At 53.9% G+C, this 18943-nt stretch overlaps 1 protein-coding gene across 1 annotated transcript; it reads right to left on the minus strand.

The window, feature by feature from the left end:
• Positions 1 to 522: 522 nt before the first annotated feature.
• On the minus strand, positions 523 to 11318 carry Tmem61 (transmembrane protein 61). The gene is made up of 3 exons (XM_028888036.2): positions 9625 to 11318; positions 5783 to 6138; positions 523 to 953 (listed from the first exon to the last, which is right to left on the minus strand). Exons 1-3 carry the CDS (start codon positions 9637 to 9639, stop codon positions 716 to 718), a joined length of 609 nt encoding a protein of 202 aa, XP_028743869.1. The 5' UTR covers positions 9640 to 11318; the 3' UTR covers positions 523 to 715.
• Between the last annotated feature and the right edge of the window lie 7625 nt (positions 11319 to 18943).

Consider the following 18943-nt stretch of genomic DNA (forward strand, 5'->3'; position numbering starts at 1 on the left):
TCTGGAGACTCAGCGACAGTAGTGAGGCCCCTGGTAGAGGAGGCTTTACCTCTGCCAATTCTGAGACGTGCAGCGGTTTGAGGGCCTCTGACCCAGGGCTGTGGTCCTGCTTTCAGTATACTGCTCAGTGCCCGCTGCTTGTCACCCCACGGGTCCTCCCGCTTGGCTCTCTGAGGCAGGGGCTGGCGCTGCTATAAAATGCCAACTCCACCTCACAAACGGGAAACTGAGGCCAAGAGAAGAAGTCATTGCCGTGGTGGTACAGGGTAGGACCTAGGCTCATGGGAGCTTAGATTGGCGTCTGTGTTCTCTTGGCCCAAACAGGTTGTGTAGATTTGGAAGGCATCTGCTTCTGCCTCTGGCCCTGTGTGTTCACCACACATTATCTCCCAGCTGTCAGCTGCTGGGTCCCCCAGCACACCAGTTTGGAGGTCCTATTTCGGTTGGGACTCTGATGATGGCCTCCTCAATACCTCGTAGGGAGAAGAACCATAGGAACCAGCCACGCATAGAACGGTGAGATAAAATAAAGTGGGGTTTATTTAAAGCCAACTAGTCTCTTTCACACAACAGGTACAAAAGCAGCATCCAGCAGCAGAGCTCTGTTGAGTGCTTGCGGTGAACCCAGCCCTGGAGGATGCCCTGAGCAGAGCTCGTGGCTTAGGGGCCAGTGTCAGGGCCTGCTGGAGACCAGTAACTCCCCTGCAGCCTGAACTCAACCTGGGCTGGAGCTTGCAGCACGTGGACCAGAAACAGCCCCCGGAGCGAGGATGATGCTCTCGTAGCTGGGTGGGGGTGTGAGGGATGGCGACCCCAGCAGGGCATCCCCCTGGGCGTGGCACTGAAGGTCTTCTTCTTCTTCTTCGGGCTGCACGGGGGATTGCAGGGGACCCTCCGCCAGTGGACAGTACATGGCCTCCTCGTAAGTGGGAATGACAGCCTCCTTCGGAGGCCTGTGGGAACAGGAAAGAAGCTGTTAGCAGGACCGGCCCCAAACTCTCCTGCATGGCCACAGGGAGGCAAAGGAGTCAGCCTGGCCACGTCCACACAGCTCTTGTGACGCCTGCTGGAGCAGCCTGCCAATGTCAGCTCCGCCTCCTCTTCACAATACCTCTGCTCCCTTCCCACACTCTGGGTTGACACCACTCGCTACTTTGACACTTCCCGGGGACATTTTCTGAGCTGTTCCCACTTCCTGTTCCCCCCTGAGCTTCCTTCCACACTGCTCTGCTCTGTCACTGTGCTGACACTGTGTGGCTGTCTCTTGGGGCAGAGATTGACGACGGTCTAAACCCTGAGAAGAGGTGCTTAGGGGTGTTTTGTTGAGACCGAGTGGTGGTCCAGGGACATAAAGACTCCCAGCTGGCTGAAATATCGTTTGTAAAGTCACACTTGTGATGCTCAGGGGAGAATGTGAGGCCTCAGTTTACCTGCCCACTTGGATGCTTGAGACTTGACATGGTAAGTTAACCAGGCAATTGCTTCTTGCATGCCTCCAGGGAGACAGAGCTTACTACTTACCAAGTCAATCTCTTCTTTCACTCTACATTGTGGCCCACCCCTGACTCTCCAGCCCACCCTTCGCACCTAGGCAACTGAGTCACCTAACGGGTGTGTGTGATGTAAAGACTGGGTGCTCAGAGGCCCCTCTGATCTAGCTTCGCAGGCCAGACTCCAAGGACAAATGGCCTGCTTCCGAGCCCCTGTGGGCTACCTCCACGGTTAGTGCCTTTCCCTGTCCCAGGGCTCTGAGCTGGTTGCCACCCTCACGGCAGGCCACGAGGAGGCAGGCTCATCCTCCTGGTCACAGAGCAGCTGTGCAGGCCCTGGATTTGAACTTGGCTTAGATGGAAGAAGAGGGCTGGGGACCAGCCAGGAGACGCGCAGCTGAGAACCAACCGGTGCTCACCGTCCTCTGAGCTCCCACGGCAAGCTTTGCAAGGAGGGCAATGCGTCTGCCAAGCCTGGTGATACATGCGTGCCATCTCAGTATTGCAGAGGCAGAGGCAGAGGCAGAGGCAGAGGCAGAGGCAGCAGGGTTTGTGTTAGCAGCCAGCTTGGGCTACCTAGCAAGTTCAAGGCCAGCTAGGGCTGCCTAGTAAGACCCTGTCACAATGAATCAGAAAAGAAGAAAGGGGGTGAGGGTGGGGGTGCTGAGAAGCTATGTTCCTGGAGGCAACACACTGAACTCTATTGCTGTGGGGCCCGGGTTCTGTCCTTACATTCTTTGGGCCTCTTCTTCCTCATCTGTGGAATGGGGATAATAGTTGTCACCCACAGATGCAGAAGGGGAAAAGCAGGGAACGGGTTAACAGCCCTCAGGGGAATGTGAGTAATGGGGCTCCAGAGCCCTCCTCTCCCTTCTTGTATACCGCCCAGCCTTGCCCTGCCCTCCCCAGACGATTTGAGCTGGTTCTGGGTCTGCTTGGAGCCAGGCCAGCAGGCGGCAACCGGCAGGACGTGTGGCTCATGTACTCATGTGCTCATCGGCACTCAGCACAGAGCAGGAAGTTTGCTTAGAGGGCAGGTGTGCCACAGCCCTCAGGCCTGCTCCTGTCACCTCAGTAGCCTGTTGGCTCATCAGCCTTAACTGCCCAAGGTCATAGTTCAGAATACAAGAACGCCTAGAACTCGGCCTTTGCCAGGTCCCGTCCTAGTGTGTAGGAGGCGCCTAGTACATTCCGGACACAGAGCTCTGTGGTTGTGGGGGGTGGCCCTGCCAAGTGGTCTCATGCACAGAGACCAGGACAGCCTTGTGGGGGCAGGAAACGGGCTCCTTGCTGGCCCCTCGGGCTTTCTGTTGAGAGACCAAACCCAGCAGGGCAGGAGTGAGCCCCACCCATCTCACAGACGATTGAGTGACGTGGACAGCCCCCTCCAACGGCAGAGCTCACGCTCACCCCACACCTCTCCCACGCTAACTACATCCTCACATCTCCCTTCCGTAAGACAGGCCTAATCCTCACGCCCTCCCTGTACGCAGCCAAGGCTCAAGCCCGTTAGAGACCGAGAACGCAATGAAGAAGGGCAGGGAAAGCTAAGGGGTGCCTGCTTCGTGGCATGCACACGCACCATGGTCATGTCACAGAAGCCCTGCAGCATCCTAGGGGAGAGAGAGGAATGATTGATGGTTGTCAACTCGGCAAGGTCTAGAATCACCCAGGAAACACACCTCGGGGCATGTCCGTGGGGCAGTTTCTCAACTACGCTACTTACGGTGGGAAGACCCACCCTAACTGTGCCGTGTGTCCTCAGCTGGACCGAGGTCCTGGACTGGACAGGAAGAACAAAGTGAACTGAGCACTAGCGTCCATCTCTCTGCCTGCTGACGAGGGACGCGACATGGCCAGCTGACTCACGCCCCTGTCGCTGTGTCCTCCCACCACGATGGCGTATCCCCGCCAACTGAGAGCCCAGATACACCCGTCCTCGGAATGTTTTCTGGTTTGGTTTTTCAGGTATCTCAGCCGCGAGCTGTGGTACAGAAGGTCTGCCCTTCCTCCTGCTGCAACTGACAGATCAGGGGTGACTTGGGAAAATCTGGGGACGTTCGCGGACACAGGGCTTCTAACAGAAACGGCAGCGACAGAGAGTTGGCCTTCTTCAGAGCAGGCCTGGCGCTCTCTGCTGGGCTCACCGAAGGACCGCGGGGGCCTCTGTTCAGAACTGACAGTTGCCAGCTTCTAGGGTAGGGTCTCGCCTGTCTCGTTCCTGATGTGTTATCAATCCTCGGAACTGGACCCACCACGTGGTAGGTGCCCAGCGGTGTGAGATGGATGCCAGGGAGAGCAGGTGACTAAAGAGGGGGGATTAAGACCTGACAGGGAAGGAGGAATGTCCGAGCCAACAGATGAGAAGCCTGTTTCTAGCCACAACCAGGCTAGAAACACTCCACAACCAGGGAGTGAGGCGCCTCCCATGGGGACAGGATCAGACAAGCAGGCTGCCTCCATACCCAGTCACACCAGCGTCTGAATCTGGAACTTGGGTCTCAGAGCTGGAAGGGCCCCTTCCAGCTTCCCGGCAGCGGGGCTGGGGGTCGGGGGCTGGGAGTGGGGGTAGCTCGCCTAACCCGCAGCTGTGGCCTGGGCCCTGTTGAGGCAACATGGCTGTGTGTATAGACAACACCACCACCTCTGCTCAGGCCGGGAGGGCGGGGAGGGGCAGGGCGGGGAGGCCGGGGGGGCGGGGCGGGGGGACAGGCCTGGCCTGGCTGTCAGAGTCCAACTCATTTTATGAGCAGGGAGGTCACTCTCTCGGAGACAGGTTTCTCATCTGAGAAGTGCAAAGTTTGTCTGGGTAAGGTGCCCTTCCCTCTGATGGTCCAACTCTGCAGCCTAGCCTGACCTGGAACTCAATGGCTGGATCTCAGCTCCCAAGCGCTGCCCGACAGGTGTGTCCTACCATGCCCCACTCGAGGCCTGCCTCTTGGCCTCAGTAGTACCTGTTGGATGTTGTATCTAGCCTCAAGGAGCCATGGGCCGATAGCAAGATACTTGAGAAGACACTGTCAACCTGACAGAGGGAAGGAAGGCATCCAGGCAGGTCCCTGGAGCATAGGCTAGCCCCTACTGAACTGACAGCAGTGCTTATGGAGACATGTTACGGAGGGCCACAAGCGTTGCAGCCCTCAGGCTCGCACCCCTGTGAGCCGAGTGTCACAAGCCTCCCTCTACCGTAAACAGCAACATTGGCTCCCACCGGCATAGAAGTTCCAGCAGGCAGAGGGCAGAAAACCGGTGTAGGCTCCAGGCCCACTGGATGCCTTGTTGAATAAACAAGTGCCCAAGGAGACACGCATGATTGAGCTTTCTTACAGGGCAGAACCGGTCCCCAGACATAAGACACAAATGTACCCATACAACACACATACACAAACCTCAGCACATCCATGGGGATCGTAGTCTAAGAAAACATGCTAAAAAGCTGGGCAGGGTGGTACATGCCTGTCATCCCAGCCCTTGAGACAGGAGGATCACATGTTTTAGGCCAGACTGGGCTACAGAGTAAGAATGTCTCAAAAAGGGAAGGAAATGAGAAAGAAAAAAAAAATGTTCAAAAGTCTGGGGATAACGGCAATGAAAAAAAAAAAAAAAACCAAAACCGGTTGAGAACTGTTTTGATCCAGCTGTTGGCTTCTGCCTCACTCACCCCCCCACCCCACGACCACCCCACCCCCCATGCCCCACCTACACCACCACTACTGTGTGCTGGGCACTGGGCTGAGTTGTGCCCACACATCACTCCCTCATGGTCCCCAGTGCCTCCTGAGGCAGGGAGCTATGGTGAACACCGGTTCCCAGCAAGGTTGGGAGGGGGGGGGGTCCCCAGTTCTGACACATAGCTCTGTATCCTTGGGCAAGTTATCTAAGGTCTCTGGGTCTGGGTTCTGCCTCCACAAATGGAGAAGTCCTGGCTACGTCACCTGGGACGTGGAAAAGTCACTCGGCATAGTGCCTGGCCCTGGCCAGTGCCCTCTTGTGCTTCGAGGACTCTTCCCATGCTGGGCTCTTGACTCCTCTGATTCTCTGCTGAGCTTGGCTGCTGCCTCCTCCTGTAAGGCTTCCCAGATTTCTCCACCTCTCCACAGGACTCTGACTGCCCTTCTCATGGCTCTCACTACTCTGGTTTGTCATTTGCCTCTGTCATGGGGCTTCCGTGTCCTCAGGGTACAGGCCGAGGCCAGGTCCAGTGGAGGAATCTCACGAGAATTTGCTGGGCAAATACTGGATTGTGTGACTGCAGTGGCTCACCCGTGGTCCCCCCACCCTGCCCCACTAACCTGCAGTTCTTCTCAGAAGACTCCACAGCCAGGGGGTGCAGGCCCCTGGAGAGTGGGTACAGGTCCCCCCGGCTCGACCTCTTCGTGCTTTCCTGGATGGACCAAAGCAGGCCAGAGAACAGAAGCAGGCCACCCATGCTGCAACAGAGGAGGCTGACAGACTTGAGCCACACCACGGGGATCGTGGGCGATGGGTGCCCCACCGTGGGGTCCAGTGAGCCGGGCTGGACAGCTGCGTCGTCGTCGTCTTCGCTCCACCACGCAAAGCAGAGCGTCCCGATCACCAGGACCACGGTGCCGCCGATCGTCATGCAGTAGCGCGCCGTGGACGCCACTCGGCCCCTGACGCCGCATGTCTGCACAGGGAAGGAGAGGGAGTCTGAAGAAACGGGCCAGCAGGATGTTCCCAGACCTCAGAGACGTCTGCTGACCCGCGCTTCAGTTCCCTCGCCTGGGAAGCGAGGGCGATACCCGGGCACTGCCGGGCTGCTCTGATGGTCACTGACAGGCTGTTTCAGCTTCCTAGTACTGCACCTGGGATACAGCAGGAGCTTAATCATATACTAATACATGTATTTTTTTTTGTTTGGGGGTTTTGTTGTTTGTTTGTTTGTTTTTCGAGACAGGGTTTCTCCGTGTGGTTTTAGTGCCTGTCCTGGAGCTCGCTCACGTAGCCCAGGCTGGCCTCGAACTCACAGAGATTCACCTGCCTCTGCCTCCCGAGTGTTGGGATTAAAGGGGTGCGCCACTGCCGCCCGGCCTAATAAATGTATATTTATTAATATATGATTATAATATCATATATTATAATAGTATATAATAAATCATACACTAATAAATTCAATCTGGGCCTCTACATAAACCCCAGCACCCTTGGCCTGATGGGTAGATGGTTCTTATGCTGGCCAGTCTGTGAGTAGCGGGGAAAGGCCAGGGCTTGCTGGCTGCGCTCTGCCTCTCACCCCCTAGCCACCATCTCACGGGGTCCAGTTCTTGTCGCCATTTGACAAAAGATGGAGGGTCATGGGGAGCGGGACAAGTGTGAACGACTGTGCTGGCGGTGTGAAGACGGATGTGGTGCCATCGAGCAGGATCTTCCCAGGACACCTACACAGGTGTCTTTTCCACAGTCACAGCACTGAAAGAGACTGCCATCTCCACCCTAACAAGACAGCCCATGAACTGTGTCCTGACCCCGAGGTGAAACAATATAAACCCATTAAAAAGTCGGGTTCGGGGCTGGAGAGACGGCTCTGTGGTTAAGAGCACCAGCTGCTCTTCCAAAGACCCTGGGTTCAGTCCCTAGCACCCACATGGCAGCGCAAGCTGTCTCTAACTGCAGTTCCAGGGGATCTATACCCTCTCCCGACCTCTGAGTGCTGCATGCACAAGGTGCACATGTACACATGCAAGCAGAACTTCCCTGCACATTTTAAAGAGTTTTGTTTTTTAAGTTGGGCTCAGCATGAATGTTTGGCAGAAGGGGTGGGAAGGAACTCACGTGTCTTGCTCTCTGTGAGTTTTGAACTCACAGGAATCACTGGAAGAGGGAGCAAGCCTGGCCCCGGAGCCTACAGTCCAGAGGGGACTGGCACGGGTCCCCAAAGCTCACTTCTAAGCCACTGCTCCTCCTGATCCCTCAGTGTGGTGACTTCCCTTACCTCCCTGCAAAGCTCAGCTTGGCCCTTGTGTGGGGAACTTCTGAAGACTCCTGTGCCTTCTGGGAGCACACCACTTACCTCTTACAGCTGTCCCCTCCTTGGCTTGTCCCCTAACTAAACTAGAGTTTTCTGAACCACTGAGTCACCAGCTACATATAGCGATGCCATGGCCTGCAGTTCTTTGCTGGGATTAGCATTTGGGAAAGTTCATCCTCCCTCCAATCAAGGCAAGGCCATGAAAGGTGACAGACCCATTCCAAACCCTTCCCATACCCACAGGGAGGGGCCAGCAGGAACAAGGCACTGAAAAAAGTCAGCAGGGGACATCCTGGGTCTGCCCTGACAAGGGGACAGTCCCTTCCACCTCTAACGTTTTTGACGCCTATGACCAAGGCAGGTGGGTGGTGCAGGAGAGTGAGTATTCCACAACTGAGGAGACCTAGACCAAACTGGGGAAGGTCCTCATCCAAAGCCGAGTACAGCGGGGATCCACATCTCTAAGGAGCGCACACCTGGACACAGACTTGAAGTCACCCAGGATGCTTTCTCTTTTCCAGGAAAGCAAAAATGGATTATCATGCAGAGAATGAAGAAGCAAAATCAAGCCAGGATGAATCCTGCCCCTCAGAGACGAGCATGAGCCTCATTGAGCCGTTTTCTACCCAGTCCTTCCTTGGTCTACATACACATTGTCGGTGGCTAGCATGTGCTGGGGGCATTTGCCCAACCGGGCACCATACCAAGCACTTTACAGGTGTCCCCTTGCTTAACGCTCACCACAGTGATATCCCAGGGATGCTGGTCAGGGCTGGATTTAGATGCAGCTCTAACCTAACTCGGGTTCCCTTGTACGTGCACAGCTGGGTCTTTGTAGAGAGTTGTAGATGTCTGCAGTTGAGACCAGCCCATGAGTCTGTGTCTGCCAGGCTGCTCCCCCTGACAAGGTGCCCTCCTCCCAGCTTCAGGGAATGGCAGCTAGCATGCCCAGCCTCAGGCCGGTCCCGGCCATGGCTCTTAGGGTGTCCCGCCCCTGGACCCCTCCACTCCCGTTTCTGAGAAGCCGTCAGACACTTCACTACCCCTTACACTTCACTACCCCTTACATGGGTGTGCCTCCAGCCCCTCTACCTTCCTAGGGGAGGAAGCGAGGGCTCTCTGTCATGGAGGGTGTGACTTCCAACCCCGGGGAGGGGGCAGACAGGAAGCTCTCCAGCCCCAGAGAAGTTCCACCCCATCCTGGCCCTCAGTCAGGGCCTGCCAGGCTGGTCCCACCTCCACGGCTCTGCCAGCCTCCCCTGGTCCCTAGCCCTGCTCTAACTTTCTCCCAGACCTGCCGCTCCCTCTGACTGGGTCCCCAGTTCACCCTTGTTCAAAAAGGAAACAAGCATCACCCTTCCCAGGGACTGTGCCCACCTCCCTCCAGCCAGGGGAGGCCTTTCCCAACCAGGAGGCTTTGTCCATCTCTCCCTCCCTGTGGTCAGTCTGTGAGCTCTGGGATCTTGACCGAGCAGGCTCCTGAGGCCCACACCTTGGCGTTCACACCCTGGTTCTCAGGGCTAAGGGGCCATGGAGCTGAGTCCAGCGAGCTGTACCTGAGGCGTGAGATCACAGAACTACACAGAGGGTGGCCCTGCTCAGACGCTACCAGGCTGTCCAGTGTCTCCTTGCCTAAATGCCCCCCCCAGCGCCCCCTGCCCCCCCCCCCCCCCCCCCCCCGTCTATAATGAGCACTCCACCACATATGGGAAGGAATTGAACCAGGAAATCATCAAATCATCTGCACTCTCGCCCTGGCTGTCCATTACACGGGGGGTGGGGTGGGGGGGTGGGGGGGGTGTTCAGTTCAAATCAGCGAGAAGAAAGCCCTCTTCCTGCCAGAGGAGGAAGAAGGGATCTGAGCACCAGCATCCAGACAGACAGAGATGGGGAGAGACTGCAGTGTCCCAGCTGATGTCCTGTCCGGCGGCGGTGGCACCATGAGAGCCCTGTAGGCCCTTGTTCCTGTAAAGAGCCCACCTACGCCCGCGAACTGCGGAGAACCTGGCGCCCGCGGCCCTGGGTAGCAGGCGGGAGGCCATGGGTCCGTTCTGCACGGTCCAGGTTGAAGACAAGGGTCCAGGCCACGCCCTTAGCAGGAGCTGAGGTACCCCTGAGGGAGGGAGACAGGATGTTGGCACCCACCTCGTGTGCAGCCATCGGGCTGGTCCAGGCGCCACGGGAGCGGTCCAGGGGAGAGGCCAGCGCATTAGAAGGCGTGGTGGTGATGGTGGTGGTGGCTGAGCTCTGAAGGCAGCGAGCATCTGAGGAGGCTCTGGTGGCTGTCCCCAGCTGCGCCCTGGGCACTTCGCAGGCTCCTTGAGGTCTCTGTTCTGGTCCCCAGGAGGGCTGAGGCCACTGGTCCTTCCCTGTTCCTGTCACCCCCCACCCAGCCGCTGGGTCTCCAGCTGGGGATCCCGCTGGGCAGCCACCTACCCACTGCCTCCTAGTCCTCGCTCACCACCTCAAAGACTTGTGGCTGCTTCAGCGCTTCCTCTAGGTCCCAGGTGCCGGGCCAGTGTCCAACAGGCCCCGCCCAAACTTAAAGCGGTAGTGTAGTCTACCGGACAGGCAGGCGAGAGAAGCAATTTCCCAGAGGGGCGGAAACCACAGATGGAACTTGGGTCTGGAAACTCATTTCCCAGAGACATCCGGGGGAGGGACCTGTGGGAGGCCTGAGCCAGGACCCCCTCACACCTGCTGCACAGGGAAGAGAAACTGAGGCCCAAAGAGGGAAAGCCACTTATCCGAGCGTTTCCTGCATCCTATGTTGACAGGAACAGCTTTATCACGGGGGCCAGAGAGCAGCCTCCCTACTCTATCTTCCAGGACAGACAGCATTGTCAGTCAGCGGACCAGCTTGGAGTGTCCCTTCCTGGGGGCGCTGCCTTCTGAGAGAGGAGGCCAGGGGCTGCGGCACCGACTTTCCTGCAGCAGCATCCCCCTGCATCACGCACACGGAGGGTGCTAGGTCTCGTAGGGTAAGTGCCTGCTCTTTTTATAAACAGGTAGGTCGGGGACCCAGAAGAAGGGAGGGTTAGCTCTCTCTGGGAGGACACACCTTTAAAGGGTGCCTGCAGGCCACAGCAGGCCACAGCAGGGGCAGTATGTGCAAAGCTGGGCCAAGTCATAGGGAGCTTGTGTCTGAAGAAAGAATCCGCTGAGAGCACCCGAGTTCTCTGGGCATCAGTGTCTCCCTCTGGTGAGGTCCTTCGAGCCTTGTCTGTTACCTTCCTCACTGTGTGGGGTCTGCCTAAATGTCCCCACTTTACAGCAGGCCACATGCCTGTATAAGGCTGAGAAGCTGAGTGGCCGAGCAGAGACAGGGACCTCTGACGTTGCTATACCCCATCAAGACAGAGGTCTGCCAGCAGCCCTTTGGTGCTGTGCTCAGGGGAGATGTGGGTGAGAGATAGGAAGCCGTGACACTTTGGGCTGTGCAGGCATCCACACAGGGTGTGTCCCCTCCCTGCCTGTGATCCCCAGGTGAGTCACTGCAGAGTGAGGTTGAGGTCCAGCTTGGGCCCTATTTGAACTTGAGTCTCTGGTTAGGAAATCAAGGCCAGAGCTGGAACGTTATGGTTCCTGTCTCCCGCCAATCACAGGCTAGAGGACTTTGGCCATGTCCTCTGTAACCCGGGGAGTCCCCTTCCCAGGGCAGCTTCTGGAGTTTAATGAGACCTTCCCCCAAGAAGCTAGTCTGTATATACAGTCTTACATTACACAGTGGCTCTATGCATTCCTCTCAGGAGCCTATGGAGACCTCCCTAATGACAAGGAGGTACCATGAGGCTTAGGGTTCAGCCAGACACCTGTCCCGGGGACTCCAGGGGACTGGAACTGAGCACATTTGGAATACAAGGGTCTGGGCCAAGATTGTCTCCGTCTTCTTCCTTCTTACCCCCTTCCAGAAGCTGGGATAGCCCTGGGGAGCTGTGATGCCAAGGCATGGTGCTGAATGCCACGGGCCTGAGTTCACCTGCGTATCCTCTTTGAACAAGTAGCCTCAGGCTTTCCTGACCCCAGGAGGTTGACTCAGAGACCACCATTGGTCAGCAGCGTCTGCACCAAGCGGGCGGGGAAGGGCATTTATGTCTAGTCATTATCTGGTACCAGGCAAGGCCTTTCCTCCTGTTACCTCTGCTAATCATGGAGATTCTAGAAGTGCTTGGCCCAGGGCTAGTGAGGAGTGGGGAGAAGAGGTGGCCAAAATCCACGTCCTTTGGGTCTCCCAGACTTTGCCTTCTCTCCAGTCAGAGCCTAAACTGCCACCCTGCCTCTGTCTCTCTTCCCTGAAGCTGCCTGTCCCTAACAATGCACCAGCCTCAGCTTTCACACCGGCCTCCCAGTCAGTCCCTCGCCTGCCTAGACTTTCAGTGGCTCCCCATCACCCCAAGAGCCACCCCAGCCATTAAGCATCCATGTCCTTGTGAAGAAGACCCTGGCCACCTCCCAGCCTCACCTCCTCACTCCCCTACTCCACGCTGCTCCCAAGCCCCCTGTCACCATGTCCCGGGTACGGTGCCACACTTTGGCCACAAAGATGCAGCTCTAGCAGCTGGCCATTGAGCCCCAGGGATCTCCTGGTTCCATCTCCCCAGCACTGGAATTACAAGCAAGCGCCGCCATGCTCAGCTTTCTACATGGGTGCTGCGGGGTAAACTCAGTCCCTCAGGCTTGCAAGCGCTTTACCTATGAGCGATTTCCCCCCAGCACCTGTGTGTGTGTGTGTGTGTGTGTGTGTGTGTGTGTGTGTGTGTGTGTGTGTGTGTGTGTTCTTTGCTCACACGTTTGCCCCCCCCCCACCGGCAGCATCTCAAAGGCAGGCATGGACGTCTTGTGCCTTACCCCTTATCCACCCCCACGCCATTTCAGAGTGACCACAACAGGCCTGTGAGACCTGCTATGAACAGTATGAGCTACGTGATGATGATGAATCCCCTCTGTCCCCGGCCAACAGCACAGTACCTCTCAAGGTCGTCCAGCAGTGTAGGGAGAGCCAGTCTGGTTCATGTGTCTGCAAAGAACGGGATTCTGAGAGCTGGCTTCAACTAAGACATGACTCAACCAGTCCCAGCCTGAGGGGGCTTGCCCATTCCTGCCTTCCCAAGGGACATTGAACAGTTTACAGAAACATCTCTGGTTATTCCTGCTGTGGTGAATATGGGGTTGCTTCTAGTAGCAACCTGCAGAGTACAGGACAGCTTCTGTATTCAGGAGTGCCCACTGTCTGGTGGAGGAGAGTTCAGGTCTCAGTGAGGCTCTGGAGGGTCAAAGGTTCCCGTCCACATTCTGCTGAGAGATTCTGATCTCTCCGGAGGAGAGGAGTAGGCCTGTCAGCAATGTGGGGGGTGGAAATACCGCTCTAAGCAGCAGCCCAGAACATTACCTTTCTCCTTAGGGACCTCCATTTAAGAAAATCCAGGCCGGGCGGTGGTGGCGCATGCCTTTAATCCCAGCACTTAGGAGGCAGAGGCAGTGGGTCTCTGTGAGTTCGAGGCCAGCCTGGTCTACAAAGTGAGTTCCAGGAAAGGCGCAAAGCTACACAGAGAAACCCTGTCTCAAAAAAGAAGGAAAATCCAGGATTCTTAGTTTCAACACAGAAAAGAATTTCAGGACCAGCTAATATGAAACTGGAATTTTTATTTTATTATTTTAGGTGTCTTTAACGTAGATATTAAGCACATGAGCTAGTAGAAAGAGAGATGTTCAGAGAAAGAATGAGAGATACCCACGTGTGGGCATAGCGTCTCCAGGTAGAGCCGCACCTGACTGTATGATGGCTGTATAAATGGCCCTGTGGCTTCCTAAGCTACCTTGCTTAGAGTGTCATTTATAACAGTTTAAAGGTTAAGAATTTTCTCTTACGAACAAAGTTGTAAAATGAATTTATGAGTGGCAAGCGTCCAGATTTGGAAATGAGATTGGAGTCATGAAAACCTCTCAAGGCTGTAGGTGACTTGGCTGTAAGTCAGCATACTTGGTTTACTGTGTTTGACACCTTTGATTGGGTTATCTTTGGGAAAGTACTACATTGCTTCCACAGGCAACGTGAGTTTTCTCAGTGATATCTGAAGCTCCCTGACTCCATCAGCAGGAAATGCGAACCAGATCCCAGGATGAAGGGCGTTTCTCTGACCCAGGCTCTCCAATCCGTGTCAACATAACTCTTTTCTTACCTTTCTATCTTGCTTCAGGCCCTAGGCACAGCTGGCACAAGCCAGGGCTGTTCGTTAATTTTCAATATTATGGTTTTTTGCTTTTTTGGTTTTTTAAAATAATTTTTGTTTTGTTTTGTTTTGTTTTTGAGACAGGGTTTCTCTGTGTAGCTTTGGAGCCTTTCCTGGAACTCACTCTGTAGCCCAGGCTGGCCTCGAACTCACAGAGATCCACCTGGCTCTGCCTCACGAGTGCTGGGATTAACGGCGTGCGCCACCACAGCCCAGATATTACAGTTTTTACATTAGTTTTTCTTCAGAGAAAAGCCTGGGTTGGAGGGAGGGCAGAGGAGTGTGTTGAAAGCCATTGTCCTGCTTTGATTCGGGGGCTCACTAAAGGGCAGAGGCCCTTCAGCACAGCAGGGACCCACATTCAGAGTTCTGGAGTCCAGAGCTTTTCTGCCAGCCTCTGAGACATTCTCTACAGTCTCCCATATCTAGGGCTAGCAGTGAGGCTCCTAGAGGGTGGAGGAAGGTGGCTGCAGACCAGATCTGACCAAAGACCAACCTGCCTCCTCCCTCTCTTCTCTTCCTTCCTTCCTTCCTTCCTTCCTTCCTTCCTTCCTTCCTTCCTTCCTTCCTTGGCTTTTAGTGAGGTGCTAGGGATCAAGCCCAGGGCTTCCTGCATGCCAGGCAAGCACTCTACTATGAAGCCACACGCCAGTCCCCAGTGTTGCTGGTGGTGGTAATATATTGTGAGAGCCAAAGTTACATTTTAAGTTTTCATTACTATGCCTAAGAGACCCATGACACAAAAATGCCTCTGATCTGCAAGCCCCTTGCCCAAGGACAGACAGTTCCTGAAATGCTGGAGGCTACTGTTTACGGGAGATAACAAGTCATAAGTTTTCACTCCCCTAGACAGTTTGTTTGACCCTTCTGTACTGGATGTGCTTGATCACATATGGGAGGGAGGTTCACAGGCTGGAGGTAAGTCAGGATGTATGCTTGCCTCTGTTTGGACCTGATGGGAAATGCAATGAAGTATGGGTTTTCCTTCTTAAGCCACTGCAAACTGTGATTCTGGGCCATTTCCCGGGAACCTGGGTACGGATCTGGTCAGAGCTCATCCACCTGGCCAGCATTTAATTAAAGCTTATTTGAAATGTGGCTTTAAACTGTGGTAGTGGTCTTATTCTTGATCAGTGGGAATAACAATATGTTGAAAGCAAAAAAAAAATGGATTTTACACTTTTTAAAAAGACTGTTGTGAGGTTAAACTAATACACTGTGATCCTGGGGAAAGGTTAAACTAATACACTGTGATCCTGGGGAAATGCTTTACACGCCAAGAATAAGCCATCTCTCTAGAGATAGCTGCTGTGTGAGTTTTCTATCGTACACAGCAGGTTATCACAAAGGAATCTGCCTTAAATAACATTTATTTTTACCAGCTCCTAGCATGTGGGTCAGATGCCCAGGTGGACTCTACAAGGTTCTCTCTGCTCAAGGGCTCCCAAGAGCAAAGCCAGGCTTATTTGGAGGCTGAAAAGGGACCTGCAAGCTCTCTCAAGCTCTCAAGGTGCTGGCTGAACTGAGGTCCTGTAACTGATTAACTACAGGCTTGCTTTTGTTTCTCTGTTCTGGGCTCTTCTGTACTCCCGATGGATGCTCTCAGGTCCTGCGTCTCAGCCATGGAAACTTCAAGTCCCTCAAATCCAACCTGACTGATGCATCCAGACTCCCCACTTGCCCTGGCTGCCTCTGGACAAAGAGAAGTATCTGTGATTGGGCTAGAGCACCCTCCTTCCAGCTCAACATCAGCCACTTAGGAACCTTAATGACAGTTACCAACCTCCTCTCGGTAAGTATCATCATATACTCACGGATCAGCACCGGAGAGCAGGGGTCAGGGGTCAGCCATCTCAGAATCCTGCCCTCCATGTGTACTGTGCCAAAGAACACTGAGAACGTGTGTGTAGACACACAAGACATAATAGGACCATGCCTTCTGCAGTGCCAGAGGCTGGATGAGGACTTCCAGGTGTCACATGGGCAGATGGTATATTCACAGGGAACCCGGAAACAAGCCAGATGGTGACAAGATCCTGCCTCTGAGTGTTTCTTGTTGGTGACAGTACAGGAGGTATCAGGTATCTCAGATGTTTATTGGACACCCAAGGAGGCAACCAGAGGTGGATCCCAGTACACATAGGATTTCAGCAGATCCTGGAGGTGAAAAGGGACCTCTGCTCAAAGTACAGCTCCAGTTAGTCACCAGAGGGCATGTAGTTTTAAGGTTTTGCATAAACCAGCTTGTTAAAGATTACCAACAGAATAAAAGTCAACATCCAGACTGTCTGCCAGATGCTAGACGTTGTTACCTTCATTATATTCTTAGATCGCAGAAGCCTTGGTCCTGCATGGAAGGAGTTCCTTCTACAGCTTTATTGAGGTGTGAGTCACACAGCATAAAACTCATCCACCTAAAGTGTATGCCACCACAATTAAATGGCATTTGATACATTCAGAGCTGTGCGGCCATCACTATAACCAATTGCCCCTAGAAAGGAATCCCATGTCACTCAGCATTGTGGCTGAGTTCCTCCATTCTCCAGAGCTACTACTCAGTCTTCTGCTTCTGCAGATTTCCCTGGTCCAGACATCTCCTATAAACTGTAACAGATAAGGCAGGGGGTCTTTATGTCCAGCTTCCTTCACGTATTATGTTTGCCAGGTCCATTCATGTTTCACCATGTATTAGGACATGGCCTGCTCTTACTGCTGAATACCTACCATCTTAAGGCCGTATGAACACACAGTTCACCTCATTAGTTGATCAACATGGGGTTGCCTCTACCTTTTGGTGAGCCTGAACGCTGCTGCTGTTGACGTTCATGCCCGAGTTTTTGTGTGGCCCCATTCTCCCATCACTTGGGTGTATGACCTGGGTAGGAGTGAACTTGTAGGATTACACAGTTAACTCTCTATTCAACTGGTTGAGAGCTGAGGCTCAGAGAAGTCAAAACAGCTACCCAGGATCATCCATGTCGGATCAGGTTTAAATCCAGACCCACCCACACAGAAGCTCTGCTTGCTCCCTCCTGCCTTTGGAAGACATAACGTCGCTCTGGGACCACCACCCCCTGCCTGACATGTGAGTATCCCGAGAGCAAGGATTTCAGTTGTGTTGGGTAAGTTCCGCCCTGTAGAAGAGGCTTCTGTGCACAGGCGCTCAGTGTCACCTGAACGTGGGGAGAGTGAGCCTGGGTACGTGATGTGAAGTTTCAGGAAGTCTCCAGATGCCTGTTGTGTTAGTTGAATCAGACTTGGAGCCGGGATGAACTTCTCGGACTTTTGGAGCTAAAAAGGGACATGCCCTTCCCCATAAGTTCCACGACTGGTCGCCTCTGGTGGCCACGCCAATTCCTGGAATTCTGCCTATTCACAGAGAAGCAAGGAACTGGTGCCCTGAGTTCATGGTCTATAAAGGAAAGCACAGCCCTTGAGTAAGAAAGGATTTAAATTTTTCAAGGTCGCAGCTTCCTGGGAACACAGCTTATGGCCAAGCCAGGCTACTGCTTATTCTGGGCCTCTGTTCTGTGAAGTCCCAAGGCAAGATTCCCAGCAGACCTGAGCCAGGAGGAGATGCGGGATTGCTGGTACCCCCGTGAAGAGCTGGTGGAAGCCTTGGCTACAGAGGACGCCTGGATTGGTCAGGAATCTGCACAGGGCCCCCTCTGTTTGCAGAGAATCTAGGTGGACTGAGAAAGGTGGCAGCCAGTGTCCTCAACATACTGAGTGGAGTTGGTGGGAGGAACAGGGGTGGCAGGGGTGAGTTTGGGCCATGACTACAAAATGTGGTATTGACCAGTTCTCTGCCCCTCTGAGCTTGTTTTCCATCTGTAAAGATTAGGGATCTGCTGTGGAAGAATCCTTCTGTACACTGTGTGAATATATGCCACTATGATTAGTTTAATAAACAAGCTGACTGGCCAGTAGCTGAACAGGATAAAGTTAGGTGGGAAAGCCAAACTGAGAATGATGGGATGAGAAAGGACAGAGTCTGAGGAGTCACCAGCAGATACAGAAGGAGCAGGAGATGATCGTGCCATGCTAATAAAGGTACAGTCGTGTGACCGAGGGTAAATAAGGAATATGGGTTAACTTAAAATGTAAAAGCTAGTTACTATTGAGCTATGGCTGAGCATTTATAATTAATATAAGCCTCTGTGTGGTCATTTGGTAGCGGCTCCCAGGATGGGAAAACGCCACCTACAGGGATCCTTGAAGTTCTGAGACACTAGCCCAGGGTCCATCCTCTTTCTTTCTCTCTTCTTTCCCTCTCTTGTGAGTTAGGCTTATTAATCTACAAGTTCCCATGGGTATCTAATAGAAACCCAAATTTTGTTCAGAGTTGGGGCTCTTTTTGCAGGGAGTAGAGGCTGTCTGGGATTGTCACCTGCTTTCTGACCCCATGTCTTCTGAAAAGCCCCATATTCTGCATTAGCTCCTGGCCCTGTACCCACCACCCTCCTCCCACACCCCAACCTGCCTACAAGCAACTGAGTACAAGACCCTGACACTCCTCCATTCCCCTAAACTGCTCTGTCTGCCTGAGTCAGGCATCTGCACCCCACACCTCCTCCCACCCAGCACCAGGCCCTAGCACAGCAACCGCCACTCGGGATGGCCTGCTGGGCTTCCTGGACAATCTTCAGCGGTGAAGTGAGGCCTGGGTTGATGGTAATTAAAGCTGTGGCAAGCCTGAGTGCTTCAATTTTCCTCCCAACTCTACCATTAGTCTGTGGAATGACCCCAGCCAAGTCTTTCCCCACTACGGCTCCAGTTCCCCCACAGATGACTGGGATATTTGGGCCAGTTAGTTACAGAAGAGGCATAATGGAGCCCTGATAGGGGACACAGGCGATCCACGGGGTGCCATCTGCTTGCTGATCACCCCTCATCCTGGGCGAGGGTGGGACCACAGCTCCACCAGCTCGCCACTGCTCCTGGTCCCTGAGGTCATTTGACTCAGGACCTGCTGCTGTATTTGCTTTTTTCCCTTACTCTGGAAGCTTCTAGATTTTTCTCTGAAACAACTGAAGGCTGCTTAATTATTGTAGCTGCCCGGTCAGCTGAAGAAAACTCGGCCAGCCAGAATTCATATTCTAAGAAGAAAAAATAGTATTTTAACCACAAACCGTCTAAAAAGCACAATCACAAAGTGACAACTTCTATAGTTGTCACTAAAATACCCACACGCATCTACTTAACAAACTACTATGAATTTTCAGCAAAATACA

This window comes from Peromyscus leucopus, chromosome 2 (assembly GCF_004664715.2).
Source record: "Peromyscus leucopus breed LL Stock chromosome 2, UCI_PerLeu_2.1, whole genome shotgun sequence".
Classification (NCBI taxonomy): Eukaryota; Metazoa; Chordata; class Mammalia; order Rodentia; family Cricetidae; genus Peromyscus; species Peromyscus leucopus.